This window comes from Copadichromis virginalis, linkage group LG5 (genome assembly GCF_057382275.1).
Source record: "Copadichromis virginalis isolate Kocher_CV1m ecotype Utaka linkage group LG5, C_Virginalis_male_GT1.1, whole genome shotgun sequence".
NCBI classification, from domain to species: Eukaryota; Metazoa; Chordata; class Actinopteri; order Cichliformes; family Cichlidae; genus Copadichromis; species Copadichromis virginalis.
The window spans coordinates 11,247,987-11,269,823 of NC_140622.1; the positions used below are offsets into that span (position 1 = coordinate 11,247,987).

The window sequence follows — 21,837 nt, forward strand, 5'->3', positions numbered from 1 at the left end:
GTCTTGCCCTAATCCCTGTCATTCCATTTGTGCTTTTTTGGGCCATCAGAGTCTAATCGGCAAATACCTTTATTGAATTCTGTATATCAATAAGTTATGTTTAGTTCCTTCTAACGATCTCTCCTTATTGAGATGCAATGTGGCTTTATTTTGAACATGTTAAAATAATACAACAACAACAAAAACAAGAAGCCCAAACAAACAAACAAAACATAAGAAAAAATGTTTAATAAAAAGTCGTTATAATAAATGAACACTGCAATTCTTAAACCATGTGGAGAAAATAGAGAAATGTAAAAGATTGTGATTTTTTTCTATTTATGAACAGCAAACACTACCAGAATGTTATTATAGCTGATAAAGACATTATTTTTACTTCTATTATAGCTAATAATGATATTTTCAAGTTATCAAAACAAACTCTTGCAATCTTAACCCCAGAAATGGCCTGATTTCAAAGAGGACGACTATTGAAGCTGAGAAAGGTGGCGCATGCAAAGAACTCTGAGTTCGCAATCTGTCTTAAAATAAATAAAATAAATAAAATAAAATAAAAGCATTATCAGTGGCAGTCCATCCATAATCATATTTAATAAAAAGACTTGCATGATTAAATGCATGTTATCATTGCAGCCTACGGCGTGCACCCTGCCTCTCACCCACCTGGGACAGTCTCCAGCCTCAGCATGACCCTGAATTGAATCAGTGGAGTAGAGAGTAGTGGTACGTGAAACATGTTAATATTAACCTTGTTTTATATGCAAAGTATAAGTGAAAATTACCATTAAATTCTGAATACGGTTTTGTTAAAGAAAGGAAGAGTAATTTTAATTAAAACATTAGCATGTTAAATGAAAACAGTTAAGTTCACTCTTGATTTAAACTAGCAGTTTGGGAGCATCAACAATATTTTTTTTAAAAAAGAAAAAAAAACGTAATCCACTGTGTCGTGTTTTGTAAGCTCTCGAGAACATTGTAGTCTTATTCTCCTGACAACAGAATGTGAGGCTTTAAGGTGTACACCTGAAGATTAACAATGTTATAAGCCATTTTTAAACCTGAACTAAACACAGTCAGACATTGTATTACTTTAGTAATACTTTATTACTTCTTTTCCAATGCAGAATATTTGCTAATGCCTTTCTTTGTGAAGTTGCTCTACTCTTTAATGAGGTTGGCTGTTGCAATTCAAACTGTTCAGTAAGTAGTTCCTAATTTCCTTTACTCTCATTTCTGGTTATAAATCGGTTATTTACTTTTTTTTACTCAGTTAGTGTTGTCTGTACTGCTGAGTCATGCTTTAAAGGGACTAAAAATGTACCAACTGTATCAACTCCTGGCAATACTGTCCTATGTTGGCAATTATTTTAATAAACATGAGAGAGGAAGACACCCTACAATGAGTTGAAACACAAAATTGTTATTTATTCCTGCATATATGATTTCTGTCATCCATGCTGTGTCATTTTGTATGACCCTCACGATTTCCTGTCGTCACCCACTGTTGGTGGCAGTCCCATTCTCCCAACATCTGTAGCATTAAAGGGTACAGTCCTGTGCCAGACTTTGGATCAGGTGTTTAATATAGTATAACATGTTAAATGCCACATTTGTATTTGTTTTAGCATGTTCAGATTTTACCCAAGGCATCAGAGGACACTGTTGCTCTTGCAGCTGTTTCTTGATGTTCTGGTAGTGTGAGTGCCGTGATAATGAAGGTGACAATTTCTCACATCCTCACAAATCAGATTAGCAGGAACGCCTCATGTTGGCATCTGATGTCTGACCTGTTTACTCCGTAACCCTTCACGTCTGGCAAGTTTGCTCTGGAACCTTTTAATCTCTCCGGATTGACAGTTCGCTTGAGAGAAAGGGTGAGATTTACCAAAGCTGGCATAATGGTTTAATCAGTGCACTCCTCAAGTCCACTTGCCTCACAGGTCAACATTAGTTAAGAACTCCATGTAGGAGAGGAGGAGGTGAAAGGCTCCTGGATGACTCTAAAGATGTTAACTTTTCCACTTTTTGTTTTTAATGTGAATGTAGACAAGCTGTTAGTGTGAACTTCCTTAACTAGGTGAGCAAAATGTGATTTTGTTCTGCATCTGTGTACCAAATATTACTCTCTTGTGAATAGCTTCATCTTAATGTCACATCTAGTATTTATTTTTATCAGATTTGTGTGCACGTGTAATTGACAGATATTGAAAAACCTTTTTTTTTTTCTTGGTATAAACTTTTTCAGGCATAGTCACGCAAATGTTTAACTTTACATGGGCGTGTAAGAAGGAAATCTGACACTAGCTCACTGCTATACATTTAGAATTAGTTGATCCTCAGTTATTTATTTAGCTTCATTTTCTGAGTTCTAACATTATGATGAATAACCTTTGATTCCAGTAAATCTCTTACAAATTTAAGAATTAGCCTTGCTGCTGTTTCATTAACATTTTTTAAGAACCATTAATTTGGAGCTGTAACACATATATATAGTATGTGATTAAGTTTTGTTTGGTTCTTCTTCTTCCAGCGACAGTTGAAGAAAACCAACAACCAATCCTCAAAAAGTTGGCCATTCTGCTAAAGATAAGAGGAGTGGTTTCCCGTCTTTGAGTGAAGTTACATCCCAGGTGGAAAATAAAGATGAGGAAATCTTTGACTCCCTGATTCAGTCAAGTGCTTTTGGCAGTGTATAGTAAATGTGAAGGTTTGTGCTACAGCATTTCAAGACACAAATGTTTGTAAGGTCTCCTGCTTAATACCAAATAACACTAGTGAAAATAGCAATAGTGGTCAAACAATTGCTACACTAGTAGTTATAAAATACACCAGCACTACAGCTTGAAATATGCTTGATATTTTTATTTACATTTGAAAAAAGACAAGTAATATAATGATTCATTTGCTTTATGTGTATTTTTTTTCTTTTTTATTTGCCAGAGAAAGCTATATTTACTAAAAAAAAGAAAGAAAAAAGGAAACAATAAATATTTACTGTACAAATCAAAACATTTATCTTTTTTTTCCCAAAATGGAGAACATGGATATTTATGCGGGAGCCACAGAGGAGACCTCAGTCTTTGATGTGGAGACTTCGGAGCCATCATCCACTTGTTTGCCAAAGAGCTGCATGATGCATGTGCGGAACTGATTGGGAAGGAATAAAATAAAAGCATGTTAAAAACTAAAACAGATTTGACAGGGTAAATTTACCTTTGTGTTAATATTGAGCCCACCTGTCTGTTCATGAAGACATAGATGATTGGGTTGTAGATAGTAGCGCTCTTGGCAAAGTATGCAGGCATAGCAGCAGCCAGAGGGTGGAAGGCATATCCAGGGTTGGCTGCGGCAAAGCAGGCAAAGAAGGTGTAAGGTCCCCAGCAGACACAAAAAGCCACGATCATGACAACGACCATCCTGGAGACTTCCCTCTCAGCCTTCTGGGTTGACTCTGACTCCTTCTGCTGCATGGCAACCTGTGGTTGAAAAATCAAGAATGTGAGATCAAATCTTCTATTCTCACATCTCTGAACTGAAAATTATAAAAATCAAATTAAAGTAGCATACAGCACGGATGGCCATCCACACAGCAAGGTAGCACAGGATGATGATAGCCAGGGGGAGGATACAGCAAGTAAGCATGAGAACAATCATGTAGGACTGTACTCCAGGGTCTTCACTTCCACTGAACACATCAGGTCCACAGGAAGTCTTCAGTCCATGAGGCCAGTACCTAAAGCAAGAAAATGTTTAGTCTCTAGTTTATATTTAAAAGACTCTGCCTTTGTATGCATCTGTGACATTAAAAGAAGCAGCAGAGTAGTTTACCTGCTCCATCCAAATATGGGAGGAGCACACCAAACTGCAGCCCAGACCCAGGAGAAGACAATTCCAGCTGTGGCCCATTTGGCATCAAATTTGACATTTCCAAAAGGTTTGCACACAACTATCCATCTTTCCCAGGAGATGATTGTCAGGGACCAAAGAGCAGCAATACCTGTGTAAAGAAGCAGGATACTCAGTAAGTTTATTTAGCCTGCAGCCTTACATTTGACATAATCCTGTCTTCAAATACTTTTACATTTAATATAAAAATAAAAAAATAAATAACAAAACGGTGGCCACTTACCACAAACTGAGACAACATAGCCCTCAAAGATACACATTGGGTGTCCTAGAATGAAGTAGCCAAAAAATTGGTTGCATACACTGATGGTGCTGGCAAAAACAGTCTCTCCCAGATCAGCAATGGCTAGATTGACCAAGATCCAGTTTAGAGGGTGACGCAGTTTCTTAAACTTCATTGTGGCCACTAAGACGAGACCGTTGGTGAAGACTGATAAGACCACCACGACAAACATCCAGAGTGTTGAAAGATTGTAAATCCATCGAGGTGCGATGTGGTAATTGGGACCCTCAAAGGGATCTAAAAAAAAAAAGAAAAAAAGAAAAAACAATTTGGCATCTCATGTTTTTGCACAACCTCTCTCCATTGCACTAACTGTGGTTCTAACAGTTTGTGTGTCTTTTCAAATGGCTTAGGCAGCAGATTCAAGTCCGTGGTTCGACCCCCTTTGTGTGGGAGATTTTCTTGGAGAAAGAGCCTGTACCCAAGTTGCTGCTGATGGCAGACCTTGCATGGCAGCTCAACAAGTGAGAGTACTTGTACTTGTACGTGTACTTGTACTTGTGAAAAGATCACTAACAGAATCACTAACAGCACCACAGCACTACTTATGTGCTGGTATCATTCACCATTTTGACATACAACAGTCCAAACTACTTCATTAGATTTGAATCAGATTACAGTTAAAATAAGTATCTTTATATGAAAAGAGCCTCTGGGTGTTTATTTTTTTTTAAAAAACAGCCCAGATCTTTGTTACCAAACTGGATGCATAAAAAGGATTGTTACCAATAAGATGTAACAATACTATAATAAGAATGCCACCAAACACTGGTCGAAAACAGTTTTCAGTTACTCTTAAAAATGCACACCCAACTGCATACAGCATCATTAGTAGACATTATTGTTTCAAGACTAAAAGACTGATTTTGAATCCAGCTCTAGCAAGTCAAACAGCAATCTTTTCTTTTGTTATTTTGTTACAAGCTCCTATGCCGGTCAATTCATGAGAGAATAATACTGTGGTACCGTACCTCTGGTGTTATTGCTGTTTGTGTAAACGAAGGCTGATCCCCTGGTTGAATCTTCATTATACCGCCTTGCAGCAAAACTTTGTTTTCCCCACTCTTCTGCCATTCTGTTCTTAGAAGGAGGTCCTGAGCTGTTAGCCTTTCTTGTCACTTGCTACCTCCTTGGCTGCTTGGTGCTACAGATCTGACTTTTGCTTTTATACCTATGCTTCACAAACCCATGATTGGATTAGGTCACAATCAAATTATAGCTGTGATGTGCCTATTGGCAGTGCAGCACAGTGGCAAAGCAATAACCCTGAACTGTAATTAAAACAATCAACTAATGAGGTTAAGACAAAATGCTAGAATAATCTTGTTTGAAAGTGGATTTCCGTCCACTGACTTCAGATAAGGATTAGTTTCAAGATCTTTGACCAACAAATAAATGCCAGTTTTGTGTCCTAATTTTTCCACACTGAGTTCTCTAGTGGCTCATTTGGTTTATAACCATGTAGAAATGAAAAGTAGAAACATAAAAGTGCATATATCTCTCAAATCACCATTAAACCTATAAAGAAAATGTTTACTTTCTTATACTTTTGAATACAGAGAGGTGTCAAATCCAGACACTTTGCAATATTTAATATTTATGCTACTGTGATCCTAACAGGTATATGTGTCAGCCCTGATTTGCATAGCACTCTCAGAGCAGCTTTAGTGGAGAAGTGGAGATCCGCGGTCCTATAATAGTGCAGGTTTCAGTTGTTGACCTGTGAGGGAAGTAAGACACATTTAATCCCTCCGGATAGAGGGTTCATCGGATTCTTTGACAGTCCTTTGACCCTGCAACACACGTCATAGCCCTTATGGCAAGTGGCAAGCAAAGGGAGGAACACTTTTTGTACTTATGAGCATTATGAGCAAGCCTCATGAAACTGGTTGTTTGAATGATTGTCTTTAGGCTAATAAGTAACTTAAACAATAAACAAATTAAATGATAAAATTTAGAACTAGCTCATTCAAGATGAGTCACTTCATGATGGATCTGTGAGGGTGGCTATTGAAGACTTCATTTGGTTATGGGAAAGCCTGATAATTGAAAAGTTGGTAGTAATTTTATGGTACAAGACTGCGTGAGAGTGTTTTTAAATCTTTTCATGAGTTGCAAATTCAATTGTTTTTTCACATTTTTGACAAAGAGCACTGAACGCAATCTGTCTAAAGTCCCTCTGTCCTCTGTCCTCTGTCTGATGCACTATTCTGCAGGATAGTGTGTATCTGGGAGATCTGTTCTAAGTCGCTGTTTATGAAATCCAACTTCACACGTTAACAATAACTCATGCAATTATGTGACAACTGGATGATAATTCCTGTAGCTACTTAATTATGTGATTAAATTGATATAGGAAAAAGCACTGGAGGATCTGTGTAAGCCTTCGGAGAACCTAATGCATCTGTGGCCATTGATCTAATATTCAAAGTGTTACAAGTGAAAACCAGTAGGCTACCAGAGATTTCTTAACAGAAACTGTTACATACCATAGTTATGATTTTTTTTAATGACTAATGAGATAAAAGGTGGGACGTTATTAAATCTAGAATCAAGACATGACTTAATGAATGTAAAAACAATTTCAAGTAAACAGAAAAAAACATGCGTAGGTACAAAACAAGATTCTTTGAACTGATTAAAACCAAGATGAACAATGAGCAGAACTATGGGACGTGGGAAGAAAAGCGTTTCCCATTATTTTTCAACCATTTTGAAGGCAGTGCTGTGAAATTAGCATGCAGGGGAACTGGGAAACTGCTGTTTATTGATGATTTAGCTGCTGAGTCAAATGGCGATGTGGCAATGTCTCAGTGTAAACATGGATAATAACAAGCAATATATACAGCAAAACAAACATGAGCTCCTTCAGACCGATAGTCAAATGTCTGAGTCAGTCCCCTAAGCTCAACCCAACAGCTACATCTAAGGCCTAGCAAAGTAAATACTATGTTTTCCTCTGGGGAGCCAACACAGTATTAGGTGTCCTTGGGTTAGACAGACAATGACTGCAACAATTAATTAAATATAGATTGACTTTTATTTTTTGGAGTTTGAGTCAAAGATATTAACATCTTAGCTAATGTTAGCTAAAACAAGTATAAGATAAAGGTTCCAGATAACACAGCTACAAAAACACTGTGTGTTGCTAGCAAAGCATTAATAGATTAATATTTAGGATTACAGATGAGGTCTCAGTCCTGAATCATATTTAAAGTTGCTATTTAGTATTATTCATCAAGCTGACCATCATGCACATTTAAAGCTGAATAAAATGTAATTTTCAGTGGCAGCAACAATGTTATGAAGCTGCAACAATTATTCCTTAAAACAAATGCTGCTCTGTGGTCTTTCTTGACTATAACACGGAGCATAATTTACAACATTTAAATCACACTGCATTCACTCGCAACAGAGATCATAAACTCGGGTAGCAGACGACAGTTTTAGTCATTAGAGCAGGTTTAAGGAATCATGAACTGCTTTCAACTTTCAGAGTCGTACACTATGTTAATCTTTTTTATACAGTCTATGACCTAAAAAGACTAAAGCTGAGCTGCTTCGGCCAAACTAAGTATAACGATTTGGGTGGAGGGAATTCCCTGACTAGTGCCACCCAGAGGCCACACTGTCACAGCCACAGAAAGTGGAACATGTAGCCTACTTTTAGAGCAGGTTAACTAATGTGATCATTGTTAAATTTGATAAGAATGTTTTGTTTACGACTGCAAAACCAATCTGACGCTTTAAGTGACCCACCGGGTATGCTCCCGAAAGTCCGGATTTGCCACTGACTGAGGAGGATGTGTCAGTATTAACTGTTCCAAAACACAATTGAGGTAACAGGTCAGCGCAGTAGGTTAATAGTTCATTTCTGTTGTTAATGGGCTGTTTAACTTATTTTCCAAAGCCTGTTGTCTCCGAGGGGACTCATTGTAATGCACTAAATATAAGTGTGACTCAGCTCCTTGGCTGTAAATCACAAAGTAGCCGTCAGGTTTCAAATATCTGATTCTGAAAGAAATTCCTCATCTGCACAGTTTCATTGTGGATCTTTCACTGGCTACAAACATTACCATAACTGTAACATTATATGATAGCAGCACTGCACCAGTGTTCCTAGCTGAGGACGTTGCAAGGACAGCAGCTGTGTTGCACCACCTTCTCCTGTCTTAGCCGTGAATGTCTAACCTATTTGACACAGTGAAAAGTGAGCGAAGATTTCTCATCTCCAAGCAGGCCAAAGCAGATTATACGGACAACTCAGGTTCCTCCACAAAACAGATTAACACAGAGTAATTACTTTTGGCATGCTCGCTCCGTAAACACTTTAATCTCTCCGGAACAGCGGTTCATTTCAGGGGAAAGCTAAGGGTCCTCAAAGCTGCTGTAGTGGTTTACCTTAATCCCTAACTCTGCAGTTTTGTTGAGTCCACTTCTTGCACAGGTAGCAGACATGCAGATTTGATAAGAACCCTTCCTCGGACAAGGACTTTACACCAGGAAAAGGATGGACCCCAAAACTGGAGGGAGTTGTAAATTTTCTTTATATTTTTCTACTTTTGTATTTCCAACTGTGTCTCTCTTCATGTTAGCACTTGCTAAAATTTTCCACCTTAGATTAGGAAGCAACAGTGGGTTAAACAAAGACATTTCTAAAATGTGAAGTTAAGTAGGGATCTATCTCTTAATGTAAATTTACATATCACCTGAGAGGTAGAGATGATGCTAGGTAAAGGGCTTTTTGGTTTTGTTTTACTCTGGCTGTTTTTCCCACGTCACAGCGAGATGTTTCGAGGGTAGGTCTGGAATTCCGCTAGTTCTGAACTATTCGTGTTTGTCAAAAGTTCACTACTAGCAGAACTCAGATCTGCTCCCGACTATCGACTGGTATCTCCATGACCATAGTCACTAAGAGGTCTGGTTTATTCATTCACTGTCTTAGGTAATTTCCAGTCATTAACTTGCAGTGACAGGAAATGACTGCAAATTGCTCCACTGGTGTGACGTGAACCAGCTCCATCTTTGCCAATCTTTACTTTCTTGTGTTTACTTCACACCAGATAATTCTGATTTATTTCAAATCTGTGTTTGAGGAGGATTTGATGATCAAAGTTTTTACTCCTTCTCTCCTGCTGTACAGATGTGCAAAAAAAGAGATCAATTCCAGAAATATTAGTATGATGTGTGATTGTGTGACTTTCACTTCTTAGCAACAATGTTTCTCAGTAATCTTAGTTTTTAGTATTTTGGCAAGGACTGTTTTTTTGCAAAGGGTTAACAGAGTTATAGATCCAAAATGTAACTTGCAATTTTCCTTTAGGTTTTTGATTTTTTTTTTTTTTAAAAAGCACCAAAGGAGTAGTTATAGTTCCATTTTTAGATTTGTTTGTGCTTTCAGTTGCAGAAAATCCCTGATATGAGTCACTGTGAGGTCAACAAACCCCCTTACATCAGTTAATATTTTGATTTCAAGCAAGCAAAAACAGAGAATATTTGGCTGCAGCTGCCTGAAAGATTTGACCTTCAACCATCACAATCATCTGGAATATAGAGTTTCTTATATGCATGTGTAGGTACATATAAGAAACTGCATGTTTTGATCTAATCGAACATTTGTTATGATTATGGTATGGAGGTGGATGCCTCAGAGGCACAGTGTCCTCTGATTGCTTCCCCATCAGCATGAATTTGAAGAAATCTACCATTTTATGAGGAAAAGGGCTTTCTCTGCAAGAAAAACCGTTTTGTATTTTTATTTTACAAAGATAAAAGTTGATCTTTTGTGTCTCATCCCCATTCGTTCATAATCAATAAAGACCATCTTACAAGTACACTCTAGGTGAATTGTAAGCCAATAGTGCTGCAATGGGATTAATGGGTTCTCTGTTAATCTCTATTGGGACTGCTGTGAAAGGTCATTAATTATGACACTATCTGTAGGCCAAATGCTGCAGATCCTCACCTTTTGCAGCACAGTAGCAAATTAACAATTATATTTAAATTTAACACACAAAGTGGGTGTTTCCTCAGCAGACTCAATAATATTAAACACTTACTGAAAACTGTAATGTGGCTTTTGCATTATGTTTGAATTGCATACAAATGTCCTGAAAATAAATGTAACCATTTTCTTTACCATATTTAGCTGTGATTGATGCAGGGTTTCAAATATTAACAAGGACTTGGAGATAAATGCTGCTTTCTGAGCATCTATAAATAGAAGCTATGAAACAAATCCATGAGCTGTGAATAAATCAGAAGAGTGAGGTTGGTTTGCATCATTGTTAAAGCTTTTTTCTTTTCTTTTCCCACTTCCATTTCAATGTGAATGTTTACAGGAGTGTGTTTCTGCTGTACTTGTCTTCACTCAATAACTTTTACAGGCTTGCTAGGTGTGTGCATGTGTTTGTGTTTCTGCATAAAGAGTACACCATGAAAGACTAAACTAAAGTGCGAAACTAGAACCATTTCCTTCACTTCAGTAACATTGATGTGCATTTGTGGATTTTCCTTTTACCTCAAGTATATCCTGTTGATCCCACGAGCCCATCTATGTGATGAGCTGATCCAGGAGCAGTAAATGTTGTAAATTTTATCTACTGTTCTGATTTTATCTGTTTTGATTTTATATACTGTTTTGTTTGTTTGTTTGTTTGTTAATTAGTTAGTTAGTTTATTTGCTTGTTTTAATCAATTTTAAATCATGCTTTTTATTTGTTCTTGTTTCTAATGTCTCTGTAAAGCACTTTGAATCACCTTGTTGTTGAATTGTGCTATACAAATAAACTTGCCTTGCCTTGCCTAAATACAAGCAGCAACATTGTGTCCAGTTTATTGGTTTTCTCTTGCACTACACCACTACACATTAAAAAGATAAACAAATATATTATTTCGGGCTTCCTATAATAACTGCAGCACAACTTATCAAACATATTTACACATATTTCTATCATACTGTAAGTATTTCTGAAACCTAATATGGGTTTTCATGACCTGAATGTTATACTGGAAAAAAAAAACAACTAAAAACTAAACAAAACAAGATTGTTAAAATAAAATATAATGCTAAAAAGGTATGCTTTAGTATCATGTCCATCATTATGTGCAGTGATGAGCCTTTTAAAGACACAAATAGTTGCTTCATCAATTAAATTTATTTCCTTTTTGTTAAACATTTTTACTGCATAAAACTATGTATCTGTAACAATAGCAAAAATACGTTTGTCACATTATTAGCATTTCTGTGCTATGTTCAGTATGCGAGCTGTCCAAATTGGGCACGAGTAACCTATGCAGGTGCAACTTTAGAGACTTCAGTGGTGGATTGACTTGATGACTCTTCATCGTCACCTCCGCTCATTCCCAGCATCTGCCTTATACACGAGCGGAACTAAAAGAGAACAAAGAGAAAGGTTTTGGTCACTTCTTGTTAATCTTTTTAGTAGTCCTTGTAAAAAGCCATCTTAGTCACATTAAAGTGTCTCAGGGGAGATGGAGGGGACTCACAGACCACCACTCAGTGCAGCATTAGCATGTTACCAGCAGTGATGGATAAAAGCAAAAGCTGGCACAACAAAAGTCAGCGTGATTGGAGGGTAGTAACTTATTATTTACTCCCTCTTGATGTTTTTTTTTTTTACATTTTCATGAAAATTGACAATAAATGAGTGTCTTCTTTTTGTTCCATGTTTATTTAGGCTCAACTGTCTGTCAGATTTTGTCTTGGAGGATGGGTCAACCCTTTTGTATTTTCTAACAGCCACCATTAGGGGGCGTCCGTGGCCGACTCAGTCACAAGCTCAAATAAAAACAAAACAAAACACAAAGCTGATGATCCATGTTTGTTACCCTGCTTAAACTAAGCAAAGCTTCAGTTTAGTGAAATGGATTCAAATTTAGGCTAAGTTAAATTTATTTCACTTTGAGCTGCCAAAGATTTTTACCTGCTTATTGAGGAGGATGTAAATGACTGGGTTGTAGACTGTGGAGGCCTTTGAGAAACAGGAAGGAATGGTGGCCAGTCTCAGGTCGAATGGCTGCCCACGGTTATTCACAACCCAGATGGCAAAGGAGGCATATGGCATCCAGCACACCAGAAAGCCCAGCACCATAATCACCACCATCCTGGTCACTTCCTTCTCTGCCTTCTGGGTAGAGGCAGACTCTGCTTGGGCCTTTACTGCCTTTTGAGACAGATCATTTGTCAGAATCAGCATCAGACTGGAAAATTGTAAGTATAAAAATATATTTTTTCCTTCATTCCCACCCCTTCCCTGGTTTGTTTTGCCTTCTAGTATTTCCTTTTAATAAACAAAACTAAACACAACACAATCACCCTAAACATAGGATACGACAATTGCTAACCAATGTCATATTGCCTACCGCTTTCAGCATGAACAGCAGCTGTGAGTAGCAGAAGACGATGGTGGAGAAAGGGACAGCAAAGCAGAAGCAGAAGAGGAACATCACGTAGGTTTCATTGTTAAACTTGTTGCCTGTTGTGTACCAGTCTGGGCCACAGGAACACTGCATGCCCTCTGGGATATACCTAGAAAGAGAAACAATTATTTTCCGCTGTGGTATATGTATACATTTGTTATTAGTCCTAAGAGAACCATTTACATCAAGGTTAGAGCAAATTAATTATAAAGTGCTTAATCTATATGTACTCACCTGCTCCATCCAAACAGAGGTGGAAGTGCAGCGCTCAGACCGCAGACCCAAGTCAATCCACAGCATGCTATAGCGTGGCTGGACTTGAAGGCAAAGTTCCCAAGTGGCTTGCACACAACCAACCATCTTTCAAATGCTACCACAGCAAGAGACCACAAGCTAACCATACCTGCAAGAGGACAAAGATAACGATAACTACGTTAATATTTAGAAACAGCAGCTGCTTTTTATATATTGGCTCACATAACCACATAACCAACAACTTCTTTAACAACAACAGTGCCTTATGTGGTATTCTTTGAAAAAAAGAACATTTTGATGTTCAAAATAAAGTTAGCTTTATATAGTACCATACGGTATGCAATGATACTGGCACCAGTACACTGATAGCTCTATTTCTCTTACAAATAAGGACACAATATGTATTTTATGTGTCATGTGAAAAACAAATAGCTTATTATTATTATCATTATTATTATTGCAGTTCAGATTTTTAAAAAAATCCCTATTGAGAGCGCTTTGGTTGACAAAAACTGGCATAGGTCAAATCTCTCACACGCATCATTTTAATTCGAGTGTAATAATATGATGCATGATGTAATCCTTTTTTCTTACTTAACAAAGTCTATAATTATGCTCCTTACCACCAAGAGTTGCTGTAAATCCTTCAATCTTGCATGCAATTGGACCAGGGAACATGTATTTAAAAGCAAAACAGATGAAGCAGGTGAAAGAGCCCACAGAGGAGACGAGGAGGTTCGCAACAGCCAGGTTCACCAGGATGTAGTTTAGATGAGACCGGAGCTTCTTGTATTGGACAGTACATGCGATAGTGAGGACATTGATGATTGTGCCGGCCACCCACAAGAAGAACATAAATGCTGACATGGAATAAAAGATCATCGGGCTTCCTAAATGGTCCTGGGGAACCAGGTATGGGCTGAAGGCTGTGATATTGTTGGTGTCCAGAGGGACGGGGATCCAGAAGTCATCTGGGAACTCAGTGGGATGATTTCCTCTCATTTTCTTAGATGGAGTTTGCGATCAAAATCTATATCTAAAATATAAAAAAAAAAAACAGTTTAAAAGACTTCAAATAAACTGCATCTAATTTCAAATAGTACTCAGAGATTTCATTTTTCCCTCCGTCTTATATCTGAGATGCTCGTCTGTCTGAAGCAGAGTTAACAGCGGCATTTATAGGAACTTTGATGATTGCTGAGGCTCAACATAATTGGCTAAAGGACAGGATTTAAAGCTTTCCTTGCATTCCGATAACAACATACCCTACCCAATAGCTAATACACAGATTACTATCGCATTACCAGACTTGGCAAGGATCATCTCATTACATCCTAGTGTAAGGGCAGTGTGTTTGTGAACCATATAATCTGATCTACAGGGACTTCCAAGAGGTCAGTGCATGCATCTCACCCTCAGTACTCCTTTTTTCTGGCACAATTATTTTTCACCAAGAAGGAGTAATCAGACTTATGGAAAAGGTTTTTCTATCTGTCTCTTCATCCCTTATCTTGCTAACTACTCATCAGATCTACTTTACAGTTGGTGGTTACAGGTCCTTTGAATGAGTCATTGGTCTCTTTTTGGGGGTCTTCCCTCTATTGATTGGCAACATTATCAAACCTTTAAGATCAAATTTCTTCCCCTGCCGAGGATATCACATTCCTCTGTGACCTCTTAATTATGTCACCACTTCAGACAGCATAGTTTATATAAACTTCCACTGCAGTGAACACCGCTCTAGGCAAAATGTTAAACCACTGACAGGTGAAGTCTGTAACACTGATAATCTTGCCAGAAACTTTCTTGAACCATTGGATTTTGGTGTTTATGTGGATGTTATTTTTGTTTGTTCCAGAACAAGCAGACCCCCCTCCCCCCAGCACTGGAAGCAGTCTGACCCAGCAGGACAATGTCCTGGAGTAGGTACTGTCACAAAAACATCTTAGGATTGGCTTGAGTTACAAAACAAAAAGTTCAAGCTGTTGACCTGGCATCCAAATTCCACAGATCTTAATTGGATGAAGCATCTGCCTGTACTTGACCTATGAGTCAGGACTGTCTTGGTATCCATCCATCCATCCATTGATTTTCCTCCACTTATCCAATTCTAGATTAGGAAGGTGGTGACTGGAGTCTGTCCCAACTACAATAGGGACAGATCACCAGTCTGTGTATTGTATATATTTTATTTTCTGCCTGTAAACTCCATTTTGGCAGTTTGCATTGAGTGACAAACTTACAGACTCACTTTTAGAAGCCATGCAAAAAAAATACTTGCTCATCCTACTCTCAAACCTTTACTTTTACTACATAGTAAATGTTCTCTGTCACACACACTCACACACACACACACACTCTGACTCACTCACTGGCCTGCACCAGTTACCAGTCACTTTGTGGAGCATTGGACTGCCATTACCTCATAAGACTTTGTGTTACACTATCTCATACCGTACATTACCAAATCTCCATTTGCACTATTTGCCTATTTGCACTACTCTGCCTGGTTTGCACTCAATGTCATTTACCCTTATATTGTATATTGTATAGCTTTCTTGTTATATGTAAAATTGTATTATATTATTTAATTTTTTTTACTTTAAAATATTTTACTTGCATTTTTAATCACTCTTATATTTAAATGTTCATTTTCTATTTTATCTAGGGATTGAGAGTAACGAAGTTTCTATTCTCTGTATGTCCTGTACATGTGGCAGAATTGACAATAAAGTTGACTTTGACTTTGACTTGACTTTCTATACAGCTGATTTCTAGAGGTCATCAGAGGTCAACCAGCCCCCCCACATTAATGGAATCAAACAAAACTGGTGTCAATCAACTGTGCTATGTTTGTGCTGCTTGGTGCTGCTAAAACTGTCGTTTGTGCTGCCTCTGTTTTAACGATATTAATGAAAATGTAAAGGTCAAAAGGTCAACCAGCCCCCCCCCCCCCCCCCCCCCCCCCACATTACCCAAATCAAAGAAAAATGATGTCAAACATTTGTGCTACGTTTGTGCTGGTTTGTGCTGCAAAAATTTTCATTTGTGCTGCTATCATTTCAAAAATATTAATAAAATAATGTCTTGATGCGTGCTCAATCATCCAGGTAAGTAAATTCCAAAAGGTTGATTCTGTTCATCTGGACATTTTCAGTGGGAGAAACGTTTTGTCACTCATCCAAGTGACTTCTTCAGTCTCAGCTGACTGCAGGTTTCCCCAACCTTATAAACAGTGCATTTGCACAGCGAATTAAACTAGCACCACTGAATGAACAATGGGCTGGGGGGTTAGTTCCATGATTGTTAGTATGCAAATTCTTATGACCATTGATCAACGACTACTAATCCAATACACAGATTCTCGAATGGCCATGAGTACCATTCACAGAGAGTTGGGGAATGGCTGCAATCACAGCATTGAAAGATGGCGAAAGATGTACCCTTGGGCCCCCCTTCTCGATTCAGAGATGGTCAGCATCTCGACAGCCTGATGGACGAAGCTGTCTCTCAGTCTGGCCCGGAGGCTCTTCAGTGTCCTTCCTGATGGCAGCAAACTGAAGAAGCTGTTGAAGGGATGAGTGGAGTCACCTGTAATGGAGAGGACCTTCCGGATGAGGCACGCGCAGTAGATCTCCTGGGGAGGGAGGCAAGAGAGGTCCCCCCAATCCTCTCCGCTGCTCTCACTACCCGTTGTCATTTTTTTCCTGCAGGACCCAGTGCAGGAGTCATACCACACAGTGATGCAGCTGGTGAGGATACTCTCAACTGTGCCTCTGTAGAAGGTGCTCATAATGGGGGTTGAATCTCTTGTGCTTCTCAGTTTGTAGAGGAAGTAGAGTCGCTTCACTCACATTGTTTAGTCTCATTATTCAGACTAATCCTTAATCACCGTGTCTTGTTAAAAACCCACATTCTTCTTAAATTTTTAATGTGAGTTGACATATTTTAAGACTAGCACACGCAGATCCCCCTTAAACATCGAATTCAACCCATTTACAGTGAAGCTGCATTAGCTTGCACACAAAAAACAAGCACTGCTAGCCCTGCTTGCCCCAACTGAAAGACGCTGGTTGTGTCTTTCAGTTTTAGTTCAGTGGTTGTGTGATGACACATAGCTGACTAGGGAATATTAACTAAGCAGGATGGCCCATCAAAAAAAAAAAATCTTCCTCTCGCCCCTTGGGGCGGTCTATCCTATCGGGTCCTCTACCAGAGGCCTGGGAGCTTGAGGGTCCTGCGCAGTATCTTAGCTGTTCCCAGGACTGCGATCTTCTGGACAGAGATCTCCGATGTTGTTCCCGGGATCTGCTTGAGCCACCTAGTGCTCCGATTACCACTGGGACCACAGATACCTTCACCCTCCACATCTTCTCAAGCTCTTCTCTGAGCTCTTGGTATTTCTCAAGTTCCTCGTGTTCCTTCTTCCTGATGTTGCTGTCATTCAGAACCGCTACATCTATCACTGTGGCCATCTTCTTCTATTTGTCTACAACCACTATGTTCGGTTGGAGCCACCATTTTGTCTGTCTGTATCTGGAAGTCCCACTGCTCTGTCATTCTCCACCACCCTTGAGGGCATCTTCCATTTTGACCTTGGGACTTCCAGGCCATATTCTATGTTTGTTTTGGGGTTGTTGTTTTTTTCATTTCCAAACCTATAAGGTGACAATTGATACAGGTGGACAGCTAGTTTTTGCTGCTGGTGACAGAGACCTGGCAGACCCTGTGACCCTGTCTTTGTTTGGATAAGTTGACCAAACATAGTAATTTCACTGACTTCTGGTTGAAAAGTCCTTTTGCATAAAAGTCTTTTGCGAAAAATCCCACAGCTCCCGTGATTGACGCTAGCACTTTTCTGAAGAATTCATGGTCACAGTTGTTTTTCTAGTCTTATGAAAGACAACATGATGTTAGTTAAACTGTGGTCTGAGAGTCAGAGAGGATGACAAACGAGGGTAAGGTTAAGAACAGATCTACCTAACTGAACAGTCACGTTGCAGTTACATGTGTATCCGATGTCCATCAGTGTCTCAGCCATGCCCACTCCTTCACTGATCATGTCCACTTTCAAAATACCAAGATGGCTGAAGGATATGACTATGGCTCATGGTGCTTATGTGAACTACAGATTTTTATGTTATAAAATACCTTTTTGAACGATATAATATTTTGTACTTTGGTTGCATGAGAGTGACCTGAATAAAATAAGTTTTTAAGACAATAAGACAAAAACATTTCGCTAATAAAAGTGCAAATACATATTAATCACACGCTTAATAAATATCACATTTAAAATGATAACAAAAATACTTTTATATAGCACACTATAATATACTCTCATAGTGCACTTTTTAATAACTTCTAAGTGTTGGAGAAAAACACAGAGCAAGTGAAAACGTGTTTTCAGTCAAGCACAGAGATTCAGTAAAGATTTTGTGTCTGTTTTTTATTTGCATTTTCATTTTGCAGATTATTCCTACTTAAATCATGACATTTTTACATATGATAAAATACATGTACATTCTTTGTAATTTACAGTTCAGAAATCAGCGAGCATTGACGTGTTGCCTAAGCAGGCCCGACTTTGGAAACTTCAGTCACCGATTGTGTTGTTGAGCTCTCCTCCTCACCTCCTCCCATCCCCATCATCGCTAACATACATGTACGGAACTGCAAGGGAAAAACATATTTGTAGATTAAATCTCCTGTGCAAAGTTATAAAGTATCATTTTTTATGCATAAAAACAGCCCAATTATTTATAGCTTTAGGACCACAGCTAAGATATGATACAGCCTATATAAAGTTAAGAAAATAGGTTGGTTAGTAGACTTTTGCACCAAAAACATCTTCAAAGCACGAACATCTTGCCCAAGGACACGTGTATGGACTGGAGTCGCCAGGGATCCAACAACTGACTTGTTGCTCTACCTTCTAACGGAGTCACAGCAAGGGAACTGAGCCATTGACCCCCAGATTACCCCTACCTATAACCCCTTTTATTTACATTCCTTCTAAATGGGACAAAAATTAACCAAACATGTTGTTTAAGTTGGATATAAAAGAGTCACAGTAGTGAGATACACATAGATAAAGTAGAGCATCGATTCAAAGCTCCTGCACATCAGATAACTTTAAAACATGTTGTTTGGTGTATTAAAAACCAGGAGAAGACAACCCATTTGCTTCTAAATAACTTAGTACTTACTCGGCACAGCATGTAACTGACCTGTTTATTAAAGACCACATAGATAACAGGGTTGTAGACTGCTGAAGCCTTTGAGAAACAGGACGGTATAGTCGCCAATCTCAGATCGAATGACTGCCCACGGTTGTTCACAACCCAAAGAGCAAAGGAGGCATATGGCATCCAGCACACCAAGAAGCCGAGCACCATGATCACCACCATCCTGGTCACTTCCCTCTCTGCCTTCTGGGTGGAGGCAGACTCAGCTTGGGCCTTGGCTGCCTGTTAATGTGGGATTGATCAGGGTCATGTTGGAAAGGTTACTTTGAAAAAAACCACAAGTCATGTGAATAAATAGAAGAGTTTACGTTGTGCTTTGATCTTGCAGATATTAATAATACTAAGCGTGTCAGTTTGAATGGTAAGTAGATCTGGCCTGTTAGATTTTGGCTTTGATAGGATATAAGACAGCATTTATTTAAGTATACATGTTTCTCAGTCATCAAGAGAATAATTTCAGTAGACCAAAACCATCTCATTTTGTCTCACCATTTTCAGTGTGATGAGCAGCTGGGAGTAGCAAAAGATAATCGTGGTCAAAGGAACAGCAAAGCAGAAGCAGAACAGGAACATCACATAGGACTCATTGTTGTATTTGTTGTTTGTGGTGTACCAGTCTGGCCCACAGGAGCACTGTAGGCCTTCTGGAATATACCTGCAAGGAAAAGTAGAAGCACGTTGATTGTACAGTTCTACTTAAATGCATTGTGTTGCCAGCTGATTTTCTGAAGTATGTTGTGTCTGTTGCTTACCTGCTCCAGCCGAACAGTGGAGGAGCTGAGGCAAATACTGCAAAAAACCAAGTGAATGCACAGCAGGCTATAGCGTGGTCGGGCTTGAAAATAAAGTTACCGAGCGGCTTGCAAATCACAAGCCATCGCTCGAAAGCTATCACAGCAAGGGACCACAGGCTTACCATACCTGCAATGACAGGAAAACCCTTTAACTCCCTCTAGAAATCAGCATAAATAAGTCTATTAAAAGGGAGATGGGCTACAACGGATTTTTACAGTGTTGTCTGCAGCCAATGACTTACCACCGAGTGTTACCATGAAACCTTCGATCTTGCATGCTAGCGCACCAAAGATGAAATATCTGAATGAAAAAGTGCAGCAGGCAGTGAAGGAGCCCACAGTGGACACAAGAAGGTTTGCTGCTGCCAAGTTCAACAGGATGTAGTTGAGGTGGGATCGAAGTTTCTTGTATTGGATGGTGCATGCAATGGTAAGGGCGTTGATGAAAGTGCCAAAAATAAATATGAATAACATGAAAACTGCCATGGCGTAAAAGGTGGCAGTATCCCCCAAGTGGTCCTGTGGAACCAGAAAAGGGCTAAGTGACGTGATGTTGTTTGTGTCCAGGCTGACGGGTATCCAGAAGTCTTCTGGCAGCTCCATATCACGTTTACCCTTCATTTTGCTTATTTCGAACAACGTACTCCTGCTGATGTTACGGCTCAAATTAGGTATCGCGCAGGCTCTGCCAAATAATAAATTTAAGGAGCAGACATGAACGCTGTGCGGTTAGGAATTCTATCGTCTCTTGTCTTTATTGGCTGTGTGCGTCGTATTGACGTTTATAAAGGGTTTCATGACACTGATCGCTATAAAGTGGTTAATTGATTATTTAATTGACTACGTAATTAATTGACTAATTTAATTGCCTTCATAGCTTTTCATTTTATTAACTGGTGTTGATGCTTCTGTGGTTTCCAGTTCTGTGTTGCGTGCTGTGATGCTAAATTCTGAGATTTGGTTATTTGAACTAACAAGTATTTGAATCTGGGAACAAACACAAGCATATTTGGACTTCCAAAAATCTGTGCAAACCTAGATATGTTTTTGGCATCCAAACTTGGTTAAAGAGGTTAATCCCTCTTTCCTAAGGAAGTTCCCTGCCGGTCTTCACCTGCTAATCTGGTTTCCAATCACATTATATTTGATAATCTCTTGTTAAGTGGATTACACCCTATTTTGCATGGGGATTTAACTCAAGCTTTGTGTTACCTTCTTGGCATTTTGCTGCCTTTACTGAGCTTAAGGGAGCGTCTTTGTTGCACTAGCATGCAAGATTGAAGGTTTTATGGTAACACTCTGTGGTACGATTTAAGCTGGCGGGTTAATCGCAGAATTTGCTCATTGTCGTCCCAACGATCCGATACAGAGGAGGATGTGCATAAGCATACTTAAGAGGAAGAAAGTTAGTGGAGGAAAATAGAACTATTAAACTAGCTTGCTCAACACTTTCTTATTTCTAACTTTATTTCATTTTAATGGGCAAAAAAGTTGTAGACTATTTCATACAGGAAAAACAAAATTGCACAACCTCAGCAATTTGGTGTGTATGTGAATATTAACAAAATACAGCTATGATATGCAGCCAGTCAGCAGCAGTTTATAAAAAATCAACCTAATCACATGCATTTCCACTCGAAGCAGGTCCAACTCATGTTGAGGAGTCTTCATCCTTATTTCTGCTCATCCTCAGCATCTTTATTTAGTTTTTTTTTTAACATTGAAAAAAAGATGTTGATAAAATTTTTTGTTTCTATAGTTTATTTATATAAGCTGCTGTTTCCTGATGCATTGCAGCTGCTTTAATAAGACATTTAAATTTAAACCTGTTTGTTAGTTTATATTATTTTTGAGATCTTTTAATTATGGAAAGGATAGGGACTTCTACAGACAGCAAGTTTCCAGAATG

At 38.7% G+C, this 21,837-nt stretch overlaps 3 protein-coding genes across 3 annotated transcripts; all 3 read right to left on the reverse strand.

Annotated features, from left to right (window-relative positions):
- Nucleotides 1-2,914: 2,914 nt before the first annotated feature.
- On the reverse strand, nt 2,915-5,263 carry LOC146708958 (red-sensitive opsin). Its single transcript, XM_085455868.1, has 6 exons — nt 5,161-5,263; nt 4,130-4,426; nt 3,829-3,997; nt 3,568-3,733; nt 3,237-3,476; nt 2,915-3,147 (listed from the first exon to the last, which is right to left on the reverse strand). The coding sequence occupies exons 1-6, from the start codon at nt 5,261-5,263 to the stop codon at nt 3,049-3,051; spliced, it is 1,074 nt and encodes a 357-aa protein (XP_085311994.1). The 3' UTR covers nt 2,915-3,048.
- A 6,070-nt stretch (nt 5,264-11,333) lies between these two features.
- Nucleotides 11,334-13,918, reverse strand: LOC146708959 (blue-sensitive opsin). The gene is made up of 5 exons (XM_085455869.1): nt 13,510-13,918; nt 12,866-13,034; nt 12,575-12,740; nt 12,136-12,375; nt 11,334-11,582 (listed from the first exon to the last, which is right to left on the reverse strand). Exons 1-5 carry the CDS (start codon nt 13,886-13,888, stop codon nt 11,481-11,483), a joined length of 1,056 nt encoding a protein of 351 aa, XP_085311995.1. The 5' UTR covers nt 13,889-13,918; the 3' UTR covers nt 11,334-11,480.
- A 4,412-nt stretch (nt 13,919-18,330) lies between these two features.
- Nucleotides 18,331-20,595, reverse strand: LOC146708960 (blue-sensitive opsin-like). The gene is made up of 5 exons (XM_085455882.1): nt 20,171-20,595; nt 19,887-20,055; nt 19,624-19,789; nt 19,117-19,356; nt 18,331-18,559 (listed from the first exon to the last, which is right to left on the reverse strand). The coding sequence occupies exons 1-5, from the start codon at nt 20,547-20,549 to the stop codon at nt 18,458-18,460; spliced, it is 1,056 nt and encodes a 351-aa protein (XP_085312008.1). The 5' UTR covers nt 20,550-20,595; the 3' UTR covers nt 18,331-18,457.
- Nucleotides 20,596-21,837: the final 1,242 nt, after the last annotated feature.

Coding starts and splice junctions, on each gene's coding strand:
- LOC146708958 (XM_085455868.1), bottom strand. CDS start 5,263: ATGGCAGAAGAGTGGGGAAAACAAAGTTTTGCTGCAAGGCGGTATAAT. Junction 4,427..5,160: donor AAACAGCAATAACACCAGAG/GTACGGTACCAC, acceptor TTTTTTTTTTAG/ATCCCTTTGAGGGTCCCAAT. Junction 3,734..3,828: donor CCCATATTTGGATGGAGCAG/GTAAACTACTCT, acceptor TTCTTGCTTTAG/GTACTGGCCTCATGGACTGA.
- LOC146708959 (XM_085455869.1), bottom strand. CDS start 13,888: ATGAGAGGAAATCATCCCACTGAGTTCCCAGATGACTTCTGGATCCCC. Junction 13,035..13,509: donor ATTTACAGCAACTCTTGGTG/GTAAGGAGCATA, acceptor GTCCTCTTGCAG/GTATGGTTAGCTTGTGGTCT. Junction 12,741..12,865: donor CCTCTGTTTGGATGGAGCAG/GTGAGTACATAT, acceptor TTCTCTTTCTAG/GTATATCCCAGAGGGCATGC.
- LOC146708960 (XM_085455882.1), bottom strand. CDS start 20,549: ATGAAGGGTAAACGTGATATGGAGCTGCCAGAAGACTTCTGGATACCC. Junction 20,056..20,170: donor TTTCATGGTAACACTCGGTG/GTAAGTCATTGG, acceptor CTGTCATTGCAG/GTATGGTAAGCCTGTGGTCC. Junction 19,357..19,623: donor TGCTCATCACACTGAAAATG/GTGAGACAAAAT, acceptor CCACATTAACAG/GCAGCCAAGGCCCAAGCTGA.